This window comes from Arachis hypogaea, chromosome 15 (genome assembly GCF_003086295.3).
Source record: "Arachis hypogaea cultivar Tifrunner chromosome 15, arahy.Tifrunner.gnm2.J5K5, whole genome shotgun sequence".
Lineage (NCBI taxonomy): Eukaryota > Viridiplantae > Streptophyta > Magnoliopsida > Fabales > Fabaceae > Arachis > Arachis hypogaea.
The window spans coordinates 62,338,734-62,356,490 of NC_092050.1; the positions used below are offsets into that span (position 1 = coordinate 62,338,734).

The following is a 17,757-nucleotide window of genomic DNA, read 5'->3' on the forward strand; positions in this document are numbered from 1 at the left end:
TTCATGGTCATGGACCACACTTTTAAAAGCGTGGCTAAAGTTTCAAGCGTGCTCAAACTTCAAAGTGTGCCCCAAAATCCTTCTTTTCTTCTTTTGAACTGATTTGTGCTATTTTGCTTATTTTTCCACTTATTTCCAAAAAAATTTATGAAATCAAAAGATCAAGGAAATATACCATTTAAGCATAAAAGAATGCAATATTTAAGCTCTAATCATCAATTTCTTGTATGAAAAAGCATAGAAAAATATGACATGATGATATGTTATCACAAGACCAAACTTAAACCTTGCTTGTCCCCAAGCAAGAAAAGAATCATGCAATAAAGATTGACAATCCAAGGTGAGAAGAATAGCAACTCAATGTTCATGGTTAGCTAGTTTTCTATGCATGCTACAATCACAAAAGAAATATAAATGATTGATGCTTCTATCTAGCTCAATTTATGAAATCTTTTCCTTATAATTCTCCTTTGAAACAAGCTTTTGATTTTCTTATTAGCTTCTCCTTTTGGGTGCTTTGCCCCATGAGTTGATAACAAAGCTATGACTCTAAATGCTTTGTTTTCAAGTATTACCACTTGATACACAAGCACCACAAGCATTTAATTCACTACAACATTTTGGGTCTATGGCCGCGGTTTTTTGGCCACAGTAAAAAACCGTGACCATAGACCCTCTATGGTCACGGTTTTTTACCGTGACAAAAAAAAGCTATGGTCACGGTTTTTTTAAAAAGGGTGACCATAGAGTACCTATGGTCACGATTTTTTAAAAAAGGGTGGCCTAAAAGGGACTATGGTCACGGTTTATAGGGGTGACCAAAAGTAGTCTATAGTCACGGTTTTTTGGGGTGACCAAAAAGGGTCTATGGTCACGGTTTTTAAAAAAAGGGTGACCTAAAGGGTCTATGGTCACGGTTTTTTGGGGTGACCTAAAGGGGTCTATGGTCACGGTTTTGGGGGTGACCTAAAATAGTCTATGGTCATGGTTTTTCACCGTGACCAAAAGACATCTATGGTCACGATTTTTTTGGGTGACCAAAAAGGGGTCTATGGTCACGGTTTTTTAAACAAAGGTGACTTAAAGAGGTCTATGGTCACGATTTTTTGAGGTGACTTAAAGGGGTCAATGGCCACGGTTTTGGGGGTGACTTAAAATGGTCTATGGTCACAGTTTTTCACCATGACCAAAAGACATCTATGGTCACGGTTTTTTGGGGTGACCAAAAAGGGTCTATGGTCACGGTTTTTTAAACAAGGGTGACTTAAAGGGGTCTATGGTTACGGTTTTTTGGGTGACCTAAAGGGGTCTATGGTCACGGTTTTAGGGCCGGGTGACCTAAAATGGTCTATGGTCACGATTTTTCACCGTGACCAAAAGGCATCTATGATCACGGTTTTGAGGGGTGACCAAAAAAAGTCTATGGTCACGATTTTACGAAAGGGTGACCAAAAGGGGTTTATGGTCACGGTTTTAGAGGGTGACCTTAAATGGTCTATAGTCACAATTTTTTGGAGTGACCATAGAATATGGTTTATGAAATTATTTTGTTTAAAACCCTACCCCACCCCCACAAAACCAAAAACGTCGTCGTTAGTTTACCCCCTCTCTTCCCAAAATCCCCTTTCCCTCCCAAAATCTCCATTCCCTCGTATTAGCTAGGTCTTAAGAAAGGAAAAAATAGTGGGAAAAGATAACCCTAGCCAAGCCCTCTTTCATTCTTGCTTCCTGGCCTATTCGTCATGCCAAACTCTCATCGTCTTGCTTCAACTGTGTCAGTGTACCGTCACCGTTGCCGTCGCCACTCCATCTTTTAGACGCAGAACCAGAACCGGTGGCATCCTGCAGTAAAACACCCCTGCTAACACCCATTGCTTCCCATTTCTGATCTCACTCCCAGGTTTCTAAGATCCCATCTTCTTTTCTCTTTTTTTCTTTTTGATTAATACATAATATTTATTTAATATAAAATATCATTTTTTTTATTATTATTTTTGAGAGAGCAAAAGGGGAAGACCTGCTTACACTCTCACGCCGTCAATACCATATCGAACCTGGACCTCTTGAAAAAGCGGTAAGATTTGAAACCCTTTCTTTGCTGTTTATTTTATTTAGGTTTTCTAAAATTTTGTTGTGTTCAAATAATTGAACTAATGTATTTCACCTATCTATAGTTACTTTGATTTATTAAGTTTTACTTCTTTCTTTTACCCCATTAAATTTGTGTATACTTTCAAATATTTCATTGATTGAATATGTAGTAAAATATTTGGCTGAATCAAAGCAAATTGTTGAAATGATCTCTTGAATCTGGTTTCAAGATCTTGTTGGTTTGGCTCCAATGGTGCAATGAATAGGATTAGTGTTAGGGACTTTACTGTGCAATGTTCATGTATAAAAAAAATAGGGTTTCAGTACCTCTTATCCAATCAATGGTTGAGATTTGATCACAAATTTTATGAATTTTAAAAATTTAATTATTTTAGTTAATAAAACCAATGGGAAATTCTTGGTCACACAACACAATATAAGGGTATGAACCTCCCAATTTGATAGGAGTACTGACGAAATTTCCATAGAAGTTTTATGACTACATTAGAGAACTTTAGTTAATGCACTAATCTTTCTGATAACTTTTTTTCTGTCTTGCAGTCATGGTTTTTATGATATTTTTTTTATCTTATTTTATTTTTTAATATTTGGTTATAGTTATGGCACTCAATTGTTGCAGCTCTTAGCTAAAGATGCAGCTTTGAAATCATTTAAGTCATATAAACAGAGTGTGAAGAAGCTCAAAAAAATTGGCGATATTCTAACAATTGTTGTCGTTGCAGGTAAGTTGTATTTTATTTTTTTATCTTGGTTATGTGCTGTTTGGATCAAAATCCCTATGTGGCTACCCCTTTAAGCTTTTTTTTTCAATAGCTAATTATTATTTTCATTTTTTCTTTAATTAAGGCATGGAAGCTTAGAGGCAAAGAGTACTTGTTTTCTAGGATTGTGGTCACAGGTCGGTCCCATTCTTCTTAGCATTTTCATTTTTTTATATATACCTTTTATGTTTGTACATACATTTATTTTTATAATGTTTCGTATTAATTTTTTAAGAAGAATTTTAAATATTTAAAAAATACCGATATTTTAATAATTATAATCGTTAATTTAATTACTTAACTATTAAAACTATTAAAATACTAATATTTTTAGAATATTTCAAATTTTTTTCCATTTTTTAAATACAGTGTTAGGAATTTTAATTTAATTTTAAAAAAGGCTATTCAAACATTTGATGATAGCTACCCTACTACTACCAACACCATTTATATATATAAGTCCCTTTGATTGGAGTTTATATTATGATGACATCAGTGCCACCCTATGAAGGTCAAACTTTTATTATTACATGTTTTAATTAGTATTATTTTTTATTTTAAAATATTATTAAATGTATCAAGTTTAGGGGCTACTTTACTTCTACGTCACTAACTTGCACTTAGTTTTTTCATTTTTCTTTCATGAAAATAGCTATTATTTCCATTTCAAGTATATTTATCAATGTTGTATGACTTCAAAAAACGTAGGACTTATAGCCTGACTTCGTAATTTGAATCAGATGACAAGCATATATAGGACAAAATTCATGTTTAAATTCTTATTCATTACTTTCTCTTCAAATATTACTAGCTCTTGATTTTTTTTCAGGAAAATAGTTCTACACTTTGTAATAAGGGTGGAGATGGATTTCAGGTGAGGAAAAAAAAGGTGAAGACCAAGTTGACAGCAAGCACTAAATTTTTAGCTGCACAGGTAATGGAGCTTCATAAAGCAATTTTGACTTTATTTTGTTTATTTTAGGTGATGTATTTAACCTTGATGGATCACAGAGTTATTGAATATTTTTTAGCTTCTCTTGAATTTTTTGTTTTGTTTTGTATACAGTATAATTTTTTTGGACTGATAAAGACAAAAGGAGTTGACTAGTTGCTGTGACACTGTGTATAATAACTTCATATAGCATCTCAAAATGAAGGAACTAAGCAGTAAGTTTGTATCATACTTGTTATATAAAATAATTTGATCTTCCATTTATTTAGGTAGTAAGTGTGTATATGCTAGCTAGATTGTCACTATAATTGACCTACTAGATCATGTTTAGTAAGTTCAGGTATTTACATTGTTAGGTTTAATCATACTCTATCAAAAGATTGGATGGATTCACCAAGATTTGAGAACAAGTATATAGATGGTGTTAATAATTTTTTAGAGTTTGCCTTCGTAAAGGGAAAACCGGTTGGAAAAGAAATCCAATGTCCGTGTGCAAAGTGTGGAAACACTTATTGGCGTGAACGAGACGCCGTATATGAGCATCTTATTTGCTATGGGTTTGTCGAAGGTTATAAACGATGGACTAATCATGGGGAATCAGTAATTCCAACAGTAGTAGATACTGACATGGATGATCGAGGCGGCCTTGATGTTATTGACGGGTTGCTGCGTGACGTATTCGGAAATATGGCAAATCTTGAGGAGGGGAACAATGGGTTAAATGAAGATGCGAAGAGATTTTATAAGCTAGTAGACGAAGCAGGTCTGGAATTATATCCGAATTGTACAACTGGATTTTCGAGATTATCATTCATCATTCGTCTTTACCACTTGAAGTGTCTACATGGGTGGAGTAACAAATCTTTTACCTCCCTCTTGGAGTTATTGAAAGAAGCTATACCTGATTTGAACATTCCCACTTCTTTTAATAAAGCTAAGAATATAGTTAAAGAGTTGGGTCTTGACTATGAAAAGATTGATGCATGTCCTAATGACTGCATGCTGTATCGGAATGAGTACATAAATGACTCAGTTTGCCGTATCTGTGAAGAGTCTCTATATAATCAGACTCCTACTACGGATGGCAATGAAGAGGACTTTGCGCTTCCGAATAAAGTTCACAAGGTTGCTGCGAAAACCTTAAGATACTTTCCTTTAGTACCAAGGCTTAAAAGGCTTTTTATGTGCCCAACCACAGCAGAGGCGTTGAGGTGGCATGACGAGCAGTGTTTGAAAGACGGTTGCATAAGGCACCCTGCTGATGGCCAAGCATGGAAGAACTTGGACAGTCGGTACCATAACTTTTCAAAAGAACTGTGCAACTTGAGGCTTGGTTTGGCAAGTGACGGTTTTAATCCTTTTCGAACTATGAATATGTCACATAGCACATGGCCAGTTGTCTTAATGGTATACAACTTTTCCCCTTGGATGTCCATGAAGTCAGAATATTGCATGCTCTCTTTAATCATACCTGGACCTTGTTCACCAGGAAATAATATTGATATTTTTTTACAACCATTGATCGAAGAGCTGAAGGAGCTATGGGTGTCAGGGATAGATACATATGATTCTTTTAAGAATGAAACTTTTCAAATGCATGCTGCACTTCTTTGGACAATCAATGATTTTCCAGCGTATGCCATGTTGTCCAGTTGGAGTACCAAAGGGAAGTTGGCTTGCCCATGTTGTAACCATGATACTTCTTTTTGTTATTTGAAACATAGCCAAAAGACAGTTTACATGGACCATAGGAGATTTTTGCCAATTGATCATGCATGGAGGTCTAACAAGAGATCTTTTAATGGAAAAAATGAATTCAGGGGTCCACCACGAATGTTAACCGGTGAAGAGGTTCTGGATATGCTAAAGTCAGTAGATAATGCCTCTGGGAAGACGCAAAACAAAAGTAAAGGCCAATGGAAAAAAATCAATCTTTTTTGAGTTACCATATTGGCAGCATTGTATGATCAGGCACAACCTTGATGTAATGCATATAGAAAAAAACATAGTCGATAGTATAGTTGGTACCTTATTGGATATTCCTGGAAAGACGAAGGACCATGCAAAGGCTCGTTATGATCTTAAGGAGATGGGCATTCGAAAGAATCTTCACCCAACAAATACGAAGGATGGCAAAAGAACTAAACTTGCCAAAGCATGCTTCTCAATGACCAAAGGGGAGAAATCCATTTTTTGTGGTGTTTTGAAGAAAATAAAATATCCTGATGAAAGTGCTTCAAACATCTCTCGTTGTGTACAACAAGAAGAGAGAAAGCTTTACGGTTACAAAACTCCTGATGCTCACTTCATGTTGCATTACCTGTTGCAAATACCAATCAAGAGCATTCTTCCGGATCATGTTGCTGTTCCTCTAGTGCGCCTATGTTCCTTTTTTCGTCGGCTATGTCAAAAGAAAATCTCGCTAGAAGAGATTAATGGTTTGGAGTCAGAGATTGTAGAGACTTTGTGCCAGTTAGAGAGGATTTTTCCCCTACCTTTTTTGATATAATGGTTCATTTGCCTATTCATTTAGCTAATGAAGTAAGGTTAGGTGGTCCCGTCCAGTTTCGCTGGATATATCCGATTGAGAGATACATGTGCACACTAAAAGGGTATGTTCGCAATAGAAGTCGTCCGGAAGGATCAATTGCAGAGGGTTATTTGGCTGAAGAGTGTCTAACTTTTTGTTCAAGATATTTGCATGAGGGAGTAAAAACAAGATTCAACAGAGTATCTCGGAATAATGATGAAGGCACTTCAACCAAAGATCCTGATTCAAATTTGTTCACAAACAAAGGAAGTCCATTGGGTGGAAAAAAAGGGCAACTAATTATTTTGGATGAGAAGTCACTCCTTCAAGCTAATGCATATGTATTGAACAATTGCGTTAATGTGGAGCCTTACATGAGGTGAAATTTCATGTCTCATTTCTTCTATCCTTAGACTAATTTTGGTAGTATTACATAATAATACACATCCCTTGTAGAGAACACGGTGAGCAACAAAAGCAAGCCAAGCGGAAGCGAAAGTGGAACGCTGTTAAAGATCAAAATGAAGACTTTATAGAATGGTTTACAGGACGTGCCATGAAGGATGATGTTCCCAGTTGGATACGGCAGCTGTCTAAGGGGTCCAAATAAAGTTGCAAAATCATTTTCTGCTTATGTCGTCAATGGGTACAGATTTCATACTAAGCAGCGAGAAGTGATGCGGAAAACGCAAAATAGTGGTGTCACTGTGGTGGCTGAAACTATAAGCTTTGCGAGTGTTAAGGACAAAAAACCAATCAAGGCCAATATAAGATATTATGGTAGAATCATGGATATTATCGAGTTAGACTATTATAGCCAATTTAAAGTTGTGTTATTTAAGTGTGAGTGGTTTATGGCTGAGGAAGATAATTATGGTTTGACATACGTTCATTTCAACAAAAGATGTTACCAAGACGAACCATTTGTGTTGGCAAGCCAAGCACACCAATGGTTTTATGTGAAAGATCCATATATTCCCCAAAAGCATTATGTGATGAAAACGGTTCCAAGAGACTTGTTTAACATTGGTGTCCAATTACAGTATGACCCTAACATAAGAGAGCCACATGAATCTGTGAATAGTCTGATACCCTTAAGTGATATTGGTGAGGTAGACTTGGTTAGACAGGGTGTGCGACCTACTGTTGTTGATGTGACACCGAACAAGATCAAACCTAAAGACAAAGAAATAGTGTCTGATGAGTTTGACAGTAATGCTGAATTTGAGGTAGTGCACAAATTGTCCATGATGCTTTATTTTTTAACTTATTTTCTAATGCATTATCATGTTTATTTTCTAATGCATTATCATGTTTATTTTCTAATGCGTTACCATATTTCTTCTTTCTTTTAATTTTCGTAATGTTAGTATTGATGCTTTATTTGACTTCTTTTTTTTATACTGGATGAACAATGAAGGAAATTCCAAAAGAAAAAGGTTAAGGAACCTATCACAAATAGAGTCACAAAGAAGTCCTTTGAAGATGAGGAGTCCAGTAAAAAATTCAGGAAAAATTCAATTCACAAGTGCTTATTCCTTGCTAAAACAATTTCAAATAAAAAGGGAACATGTTTTAGCTGCATGTGGGGCTAATAGTTGTAAACATGAGACAAGGAAAAAGGGCAAGATGCCGAAAAAGGTGTTGACAAGAGGTGACGATGAAGGTCAAAGAAAAATGGTAACCAAGAAGATAACAAACATCAGAGACGGTGAGGATCAAATCAAGATGCCAACAAAGAATTCCAATGAAGAAAATCATCTAGTCAAGATGAAAGCTATTGAACATGAGGATCCAGGTGGAAAGAAGCCGTCTAGGAAGAAGGTGCCAATGAAGAAATCAAAGGTAGAGGGTGATAAAGTCATGATAAATACCAATGACGCTGAGGGTCAAAGCAAGAAGCCGACCAATAAAATGTCGATGAAGGAATCGAATGAAGAAGATGCCAACGAAGAAGAACATAAGATTGAGTCTCTTATCCCTGCTATGACTTTAGACGAATTCTTTGAAAAATATGGGATATCATTAGATGAAAATGATGAAGAATATGAATATGATTATGATGAGCTCAATCCAACCATTGGTGATAGTAGTGACAGTCAACTCGGTAATGCGTTTATCCATTTCTTCAATAGCAAATAGTGAAAGGCACCAACTTGAATCTTGTATTTAGTAGATTACTCTTTTATTCATTAGATTAGTATTCTTGTTAATATTTTCTAGTAACGACATTGGAAATAGGTACCAAAAAGAAAAAAGTTTGTGGTCCTACCCAACTCAAGCATATTCATGCTTTGGAGACACAAATAGAGTTAACATGGTACAATGGCAAACCCATAGGTCCAACAAAGACACAGGTTCAATTGTTTAGTCGGTTCTTGGGAACACTTGCAAGAAACTCTAATTTGGTCACATTATTATATACTAATTGGCAAGTTGTGTCCATTGAGACTAAAACTTCAATGTTGGATTATGCAAAGGTGAGTCGATCATTCGCCTTTTTAAATTGTTTACAAATAGGCTTAGCATGTATAGTAAAATAACATAATTCGTTGTTTATTTGTAGTCTAAATATAACATTCCTAGTGATGCTGAGCCTTGGGTGATAGATACCATTGGAGAGGCATGGAAGCAATTTAAGAAACGCATAAAGAAATATCACTATACACCGTACAACTCATTTAGAGAGATGATGAAAAATCGTCCAATGACTGTACCTGAACTACATTTTCGAAAATTAGTTCAATTTTGGAGGCTTGATATCATCAAACTAAGTTATTTTCACAACTCTCTTGGCTTTAATGATGGTATCGTGTATTTAACTAACTCTATCTAATTTTATATTGCAACAAATGTAGGTTATTTCTGACAAAAATCGTGAAAACAGATCCAAGCAAAAATGGAATCATCGAATGGGTCCAGTTAGTTTTGAATTAGTACGCGCTGAATTGGTATATTTTTGTACTTTTTATTTTAAGTATTTTTGCATCTTTCATGTTATGTGTGTTTACTTAGTCACATGTTGGTGGTTCCTTTGTAGCGTGCAAAGAAGGAGGACAATGAAGATCCATCACAATCTGAGATGTTTGTTGTAACTCGTACGAGCAAAAAAGGAGAGACTGATTCGGGAACACAAGAGACAATTGTTAGTTTTCTGGTCTCTTAGAAAAGCACACCAAACAAGAAATGTGTTAGCTATTTTTATTTATTCTGAAGCTGTTGGGTGCATGCATTTATTTTGATCCTATTTGTGTGTAATAGGAACATCTTCAAAATTTGAAAGAAGCAGGATACAATGATGATGAAGCAGTTCAAACAGTTTTCGAAAAGGAGAGACATGGAAGAGTTCGTTTCTATGGTCGATCAGTCACAAAATCCTCTCTTAAAAAAGAGAAGGAAATCCGACAAATGCAGCAACAACATAATGAAGTGGTTTCAACTATGGAGAAAAATCAAACTAACTTAACTTCCAAGTTGGATGGTTTAACAAACTTGATTAAAACGTTGTTGCAACAAGTCAATCCTGGTATGAGTGCAGAACAAGTGCAAGTAAAGATAGAAGCCGCCCAACAATCTCCGCCTGACGCGAGTAGTGCACCAAATGATGTGCGGTGAAGCATTCCTCCTTCACTTGGATCGAACCATGTATCAAAGGATATGGAAGTAAGTACTGTTCAAAACTTTTGGTTAAATTAATAGTATGCTTTTGGTTGCTGTTTGATTAGGTTAGCTTAGTTGAATTAGCTGGTTAGGTAGTCAATTGATTTTGTAGTGGATTTAGGTTTGAACTCTGATGTTTATTCTATCTGAAATTGGTTTTCCTGTGCTCGTAATGACTTGCCCTGTTCTAATTTAGTTTCATGCTACTACTTCATTGATCTGCCCTGTGCTAAATTAGTTGGCTTGGTGTTGTTGATTAGGTTTAGACTGTTATTGATCCTATGTTGCTGTTTTATTGTTTTACTTTTGTGCTAAACTGGTTTATATGATGCTGCTACATAGTATTATTGCTACTTTATTCTTGTGTTGGCTGCTGCTGGAGTGAACAAATTCTGAATTATTTGTGCAGTAGTGATAACTTTGATGAATTTCTAAGTCTAAGCTATCACTACTGCTGCATTCTTGCAATAGCTGCTGTTTGAAGTGAATGATGGTTGTGAATAATTCTTGAGTGTTGCTGTGGATGAATGTTTCCCTTCTTTTACTGCATATGTATTGCATCATCAAAAGCATTTTTGCAAGATATCTAACATGTTTATTTCTTTTACGTGCAGGAAGACATGATGTGATGAAAAAAATATGTTCCATACAAATATCACATGGGATGGGTCTTACCACCTTAGTTATGTAAATGTAATATTTTGATGTGTTATGAACTTTTTGAGGTACTACATGCAATTGGAAAAATTTCACTCTATTTTGATTTGTGTTGTTTAGACTAAAAATTAAACATATCTATCTTATGATGAAACTTTTATGATTTAGATTTCTTGAATTTCTTATTTTTAGATTTATTTTGTGATTATTATCATTTTGGGATGTGATTATAATTTAAAAAAATTGAATCTCATAAACAACAACAGGCTATAGTCACCGTTTTAAAAAACCGTGACCATAGATAGGGCTATGGTCACGGTTTTAAGGAGGGTGACCATAGAGGCTATGGCCACGGTGAAAAATCGTGACCATAGATAGGGCTATGGTCACGGTTTTAAGGAGGGGTGACCATAGAGGCTATGGCCACGATGAAAAACCGTGACCATAGATAGGCTATGGTCACGGTTTTAAGGAGGGTGACCATAGAGTCTATGGCCACGGTGAAAAACCGTGACCATAGATAGGGCTATGGTCATGGTTTTAGGTTGGGTAACCATAGAGTTTATGGCCACGGTGAAAACCGTGACCATAGATAGGGCTATGGTCACGGTTTTAAGGAAGGGTGACCATAGAGGCTATGGCCACGGTGAAAACCATGACCATAGCCTTATCTATGGTCACGGTTTTAAGGAGGGGTGACCATAGAGGCTATGGTCACGTTTTTTTACCGTGACCATAGATTAACCTATGGTCATGGTAAAAAAACGTGGCCTAAAATGTCAGATTTTGAAAATTAAAACCGTGACCATAAAAACCGTGACTATAGATAAAAAAAACCGTGACCATAGACCTATGGCCACGAGAGAATAGGCCACGGTAAAAAACTGTAACCATAGGTCCAAAACCGTGACCATAGATCTATGGTCACCCTTTTTACTAGCTATGGTCACGGTTTTTTACCGTGACCATAGGCCTTTTTTTTTGTAGTGATTAGAGGACTTCTTTAAGCTCATTTGTTTCTTTTCTTTACTCTCTAATCATTGATGCTCAGAGCCTTGAGCTTTGAGGGAGTACATTTGCACTTGAGCCTAACCTTGACTCTAAGTGTTTTGTTTTCAAGCTTTTTGCTTGATACATAAATAGCACAAGTACTTAACGATGGAATTGTCATTGGTACTCAGAGCCTTCAGCTTTCTCATTTTTTCCTTTTTCTTTTCTTGCCTTAATTGCAATTGCTTTTTCAAGGTTTTCATGATTTTCAAAAGATTTCACAAAATGTACTAGATGAAAACTCCAATTAAATAAAATCCAATGCAATTGAGCAACAATTAATCATACTAACTTTCCAAAACTTGTATGCACATGCTAATTTCTTCCTTAATTCCTTGTTTGTTTATGATCATGATACTTTACTGCTTTGAACTTTACGAAACTCAAGTTGGTAGTCATAATGGCATAGCAACATGTTACAGATCATAATTCAGGCTATGCTTATTCATACTGCACATGCATACAGAGAGGATGAAGACAATCATGTAATTTAAAGTGCTGAAAACAAAAGAGAGGAAAAGGAACTTTACAACCTTGTAATTTATCTTCTCTATTGTTGTCATTTTCCTCCCATTCTTCCCTTTCCCTTGCCAAACTCATAATGCTTGCTCATCCTCAAGCAACAATTAGAACAATGGCTATGGGGCTAAGATGGATCATGAATGTCTTACACAATGAAATGTTAGCAATACATGTGTTTCAAGCAAGCAAAATTAAAGATAACAATCAAGGCACAAGAGACAGAGACATTGTGATTACAAACTTAAGAAAGTGAGCACAATACATTGCATAAAAGATAAGTGGCACACCAAACTTAGTGTGACACTTTCACTTGGAATTAATGCAAGTATCTAGTAAAGATTTGAAGCAAATTTTGTTGCATAGCAACACCAAACTTAGAAAGCAATCCTATGTCTATTTTATTTGAAATAAGACTAAATGAAATTGTTGTATGTTAAATATAATCACCAAGCCAAGAATCTTGTCATGAATAAGGATCTCTTGGTAATGTATTAACAAAAACAGTTAATAAAAGCAAGCATTAAAAACAAGGAAATGACTCAAACAAATAGACAACTAAAATTATCCACTAAGAAGAAAAATAACACTGCAAAGAGCATTATGATTATGCAGACAAGTGGTGTTGCTGAATGAATTGCATAGAAAAATAAGTGGCACACCAAACTTAGAATCTTAGTGTGACACTTCCATGTAGAATTGATGCAATCATCCAAAGGGATTGAAAACAAATTGTTGCAGGGCAACACCAAACTTAGAATGTAACCATATGCCAATTTATTGAATTTAAACAAAACAGACAGAGAAAATGAACAAAGCAAAGGAATGAAACGTTACCTAAGGTTGGGTTACCTCCCAACAAGTGCTCTTTTAGTGTCATTAGCTTGACATGTTGTTCTTCACTTTCTTCCTCTTCTTCCAGTTTGTTAAGAGGAATGACCTCAAGGGGGAGAAGATTCAGCTACTGTCCCTTGTCTTGGCCTCTCCTCAGCAAGCTTCCTTTTGTAACTGGCTTGATTGATCTTGCTTGCTGGATCAGGGACAGTGATAAATCATTATTTTATGATTTATATTGTGTTTAATTGTGTGGTTTTATCAAATCTTTACCCACTTATTCATATGATTAGCATGTATTTACAATTCCTTCCCAAAATTACTCCATGGTTAAAAAATTGCTTCCTAGAGACCTTTAATTATGTATTTTTATTCTCCTTTATCCCATTCAATGCCGTAATCCGTGTGTTAAGTGTTTCAGGCTTTATAGGGCATGAATGACTTGGAAATTGGAGAGGAGGCTTGCAAAAATGGAAGGAACACAAGAAACTAAGGAGATGACCATCGACCAATGACGCGAGCGCATGGCCCACGCGAACGCGCGAAATGGAGAATTCGCAAGGACGCGGACGCGTGCCTGACGTAAACGCGTGGATTGGAGTCTGCACGAGTGACGCGAACACGTGAGAAGGAAAATCGCTGACTGACGCGAACGCGTGGATGACGCGTACGCGTGACCTGCGTGATCTGCAAAAATAACAGAATACGCTGGGGGCAATTTCGGGCCGCTTTTTGACCTAGTTTTCGGCCCAGAAACACAGACTAAACCTAGGGAACATGCAGAAACTCAGGACGCATCCACAGACATTCAGATTCATCACATTAGGATTACTTCAGCTTTAGATCTGAATCTAGATTAGTGTTACATTGATAGTTTATGCTTTTGCTTGGATTTTTGGATGCTGAGAGTCATTACCTCCGTTGAAGATATTACTTTAGTTTGTTTCCTTATTCCCTTATTTTTAATTAGTTACTCATTGACTCTGTTCAGATAATTATGTTGCGTTTTGAATTTATTAATATATAGAGTTATTTTTATTTTAATTTATTTTAATTCTCTATTTTATTTTAATTAATCATGTCTTCTCATATTTTTATGATTATTAATTTCATGTCAATGGAGTAGAATTTCTACTTGACATGGGGTTGATTAAGAGGCGATACTTGAGTTGGAATGCTCAAGTGCTTGGTTAAACTGGACGTTGTTAGCTAATTCCATACCTACTAACACTAGACCTCCCCAAGGGAGAGGGTTAGGATCTGAGGGTAAGAGTTAGTTCAATCACCATACTTTTCCTTATTTAGTAAGGGGTAATCGAGTGAGAACAACAACCTTTTTACACCACACTTGAGAAGATCCCAACAAGGATAGAAGTTCCACTTAATTATTCCCCCAGTCAAGGCTTTTTATTTAGAGTACAAATAATCATTCTCAAGTTTATTTTTATTGTTTTAATTTTTAAGCATTTTAATTACTCATTATCAAAACTCAATTTTTTTTGAAAACCCCTAGTTAATAAAATAGCACTCTTTCCTGCAACTCGTTGGGAGACGACCTGGGACTCATACTCCCAGTATTTTTATTTCTAAAATTTGTGACAACCCTTTCTAAATTGGTGAGGCAGATCTTAGCCGGTTAAGAGCTATACTTGCAACGCTGTTCTCTCAATTGAAATATCTAAATTGGTTAACTTCTGCCACGCATCAGACAGGATTGGTGCTCTTGTTAGTTGCCTTCACTTCTTTGATTTCAAGACATGGTTGCTGTGTTATTATTGGAGTTTTGTCTTCATCAAGATTCCCTTGCAATGGTGGTTCCGTGAGCTCTTCCTCTATGCACTTCTCTACTTCACTTGAGTGTGAATTCTCTTGAGTGTCTTTCTCACTTTCTTACTCCTCCAATCCTTTCTTTGCACTCAACATTTGACTTAATAGCTCTTTCATGGAGGAGGTTTGTTGATCTTCCCAACATCTCTTCATTTCCTCTTCATATCTTTTAATCACAGATTCAGTTGTTGAGACTTTTTGGTCCAGGGGAGTTTGAGGAGGTTGTGAGTGTTCAGGTTCTCTTGTCATCTCAAGTGTAGCTTCAGGTTCCAATATTTTCACCACCTCTTCCTTCTTTGCAATTTCACTTGACACAGGGACCTTGTGTTCTTGTTTTTCCATTTCTTCATTCCTTGCATTCAACAATTGTTCTACTCGTACTTCCATGTTTTTGAGGGAGTTCTCTAATCTCTGTGCCTCCTATTTATATTTTTCAAACATGGTCTCAAGCTTTGAGAGGCCTTGGTTCATGGAAGTTTGTGTGGGTGGTAAGTTTTGAAAGGGGTTTTTTGTTGAAGCATGGTCAAGTGATGATATCTCTAGATAAATATCATATGGAGCATTAGAATTCCCTTCCCCTCCACCATTAGAATAATGAATTGAATCATTTTGTGATGGTGAGAAATATCCCATATGATTCTCTTGCTCATCTTGTGTCTCTGAAGCAAATCTCCATAGATTAGAGTGCTTAGAATTTGTATTTTCTTGGTGATATTCCCAGCCACCATTAGAGATTGGTGATGGTGGGTAATATCCCATAAAATTTGTTTGATCATAAGATGAGTTGAACTCCATTTGAATTTTGTAAAACACAACACCATTGAAAATTGAAATTCATGTCACAGAGAAAGAATTTCTTAGTGAGGCAATAACTCAAACACCTTGCTATCAACTTAAATCAGAGAACAAAAACAAAGAAAATGCTTGATCTAGACATCTCAGCCACTTAATCATTGTTGATCTAAATCAATCCCCGGCAACGGCGACAAAAACTTGATGGGTTGGAACCGAAATTCCAACACCTAAAACTCACCGGCAAGTGTACTAGGTCGCACCAAGTAGTAAAACTCACTTAGAGTGAGGTCGATCCCACAGGGATTGATGGATCAAGCAACTTTAGTGGGTGATTATTTTAGTCAAGCTAACATTGATGATTTGAGTGAAAATTGAAGCAACAGAATGTAAATGACAAGGAATTTAAAGTGCAGAAAGTAAAATTTCAGAAACTTAAAGTGCAAGAAAGTAAAATAGCTGAAACTTAAATTGCAAGAAAGGTAAATGACTGAAACTTAAAGTGCAAGAAACTTAAATTGCAAAATCTAAATTGCTGGAAATCTTAAATTGCTTGAAGAATAAAGGATTTGGGGACTGGGATTCAAAATAAAACTGAGCAAGAAAATATAAATTGCAGTGAACCAGAGAAATGTAAGATGAAAGGAATTTCAGAAGAACTAAAACAGAATTTAAATTTAGCTCGACTGTGAAATCTAAAGGAGAAATTCAAGATCTCAGGAAATCAATGAGACTAGAAAACAAGTCTAGATCTCAATTCCTTCCTTGATCCAACAGAGAAAAATTTTCAGATGAAAAGTGTTCATACCCTGGGTCGAGCTATCCGACCTGGGATGATTGGCGACAAAGCGACCGACCTCTTCAGGTCAGGCTACCCGACCTCTTCTCAAAGAGGTCGGCCAAATCGACAGAAAAGCCCAATAAAGGGCCCAAATAGAGGAACACGACCCAAATCCAAAGGCAACCCAAGCCCATAGAGATAAAGGCGGTTCCCTTGAAGATAAGCTGACCTCACTTAAGATAAGATAAGATAAGATAACTAACTTATCTTATCAGAAAGGTCAGCCCACACTACTATAAATACAATGGAGCATCCAGGTACAACTCATACTCTGATTCTACAATAAACAAGCTTAATACCTGTGCTAACTTAAGCATCAGAGTCTCTTGCAGGTACCCCCCACCCTCCGGTGACCAAGGATCAGGAGTGCAGCCAGTCCAGCAAGTCGGACACAACGACTCCGGCCGCCACCAGCCAGCCGGACACGTCATCTCTGACCAATACAGAAGATCTCATCCGAGATCGACCTACAGTTTCAGGTAACCCTCGGAACATTGGCGCCGTTGCCGGGGAACCTGGAAGTCATCCCACCACCATGGCGGACGACCATGACAACGACCATGATTCAGAAGATATTCCGGAATTTAACGGAGACAATAACTCATCGAATCCAGGAGTAATAGAAGCGCTTCAAGATCGTTTAAAGCAACTTAAAAAAGAAAGCCAGCATCAACGAGAAGTTGGCAAGGATCTACAAAGAGAGGTAAGGTGACATCGAGACTTAGAAGATAAAATCCTACAACTCGAAGTCGATCTCAAAGAAAAAGCCACCTGGACCACCCCTGAGGACAATTCACGCAGAGATCAAGATCCATTCACTAGGGAAATCATGAAAACTAAAATTCCTAAGGACTTCAAACTCCTGGATATGACTTTGTATGCTGGCACTACAGATCCCAACCATCACCTCAGCAACTTCAGAAGCAGAATGTACCTCACCGACGCCTCAGACGTTGTTCGCTGCAAGGCTTTTCCGACGACTCTCACGAAGACAACAATTAGATGGTTCAACAACTTATCTCCTAAGTCCATCTCGAGCTTTGACGACCTAGCCAAAAAGTTCTTGGCCAGATTCTCTATCCAAAAAGACAAGGCCAAGCATGCCCCCAGTCTACTAGGAATCAGGCAAGGAGATCGGGAAAGTCTTCGCAACTACATGGAAAGATTCAACAAAACATGCCTGGATATACAAAGCTTGCCAACAAAGGCTGTCGTCATGGGC

General features: G+C 36.8%; 1 protein-coding gene across 8 annotated transcripts; it reads left to right on the forward strand.

Moving 5' to 3' along the window:
• Positions 1 to 1,585: 1,585 nt before the first annotated feature.
• Positions 1,586 to 10,839, forward strand: LOC112750361 (uncharacterized). Of its 8 annotated transcripts, none has more exons than XR_011871978.1 (12): positions 1,586 to 1,900; positions 2,000 to 2,074; positions 2,732 to 2,834; positions 2,959 to 3,010; positions 3,703 to 3,807; positions 3,940 to 4,040; positions 7,776 to 8,462; positions 8,597 to 8,835; positions 8,922 to 9,162; positions 9,243 to 9,306; positions 9,396 to 9,500; positions 9,617 to 9,656. XR_011871978.1 is itself a non-coding variant. In XM_029293197.2 (12 exons), the coding sequence occupies exons 6-11, from the start codon at positions 4,025 to 4,027 to the stop codon at positions 9,968 to 9,970; spliced, it is 1,494 nt and encodes a 497-aa protein (XP_029149030.1). In that variant the 5' UTR covers positions 1,586 to 1,900; positions 2,000 to 2,074; positions 2,710 to 2,834; positions 2,959 to 3,010; positions 3,703 to 3,807; positions 3,940 to 4,024; the 3' UTR covers positions 9,971 to 10,018; positions 10,630 to 10,839. The 8 variants fall into 8 exon arrangements, 5 of the variants coding, with proteins under 5 accessions (XP_029149030.1, XP_072072426.1, XP_029149034.1 ...); XR_011871979.1 differs by having other exon boundaries at positions 8,922 to 9,129; XM_029293197.2 differs by lacking the exon at positions 8,922 to 9,162 and adding an exon at positions 10,630 to 10,839 and having other exon boundaries at positions 2,710 to 2,834; positions 9,214 to 9,306; positions 9,617 to 10,018.
• Positions 10,840 to 17,757: the final 6,918 nt, after the last annotated feature.

What these genes read in the sequence shown, in the direction of transcription:
- LOC112750361 (XM_029293197.2), top strand. An exon ending in TAGTAGTGACAGTCAACTCG is followed by an intron (nt 8,463 to 8,596) that starts GTAATGCGTTTA and finishes CATTGGAAATAG; the next exon opens with GTACCAAAAAGAAAAAAGTT. An exon ending in AATTAGTACGCGCTGAATTG is followed by an intron (nt 9,307 to 9,395) that starts GTATATTTTTGT and finishes GTTCCTTTGTAG; the next exon opens with CGTGCAAAGAAGGAGGACAA.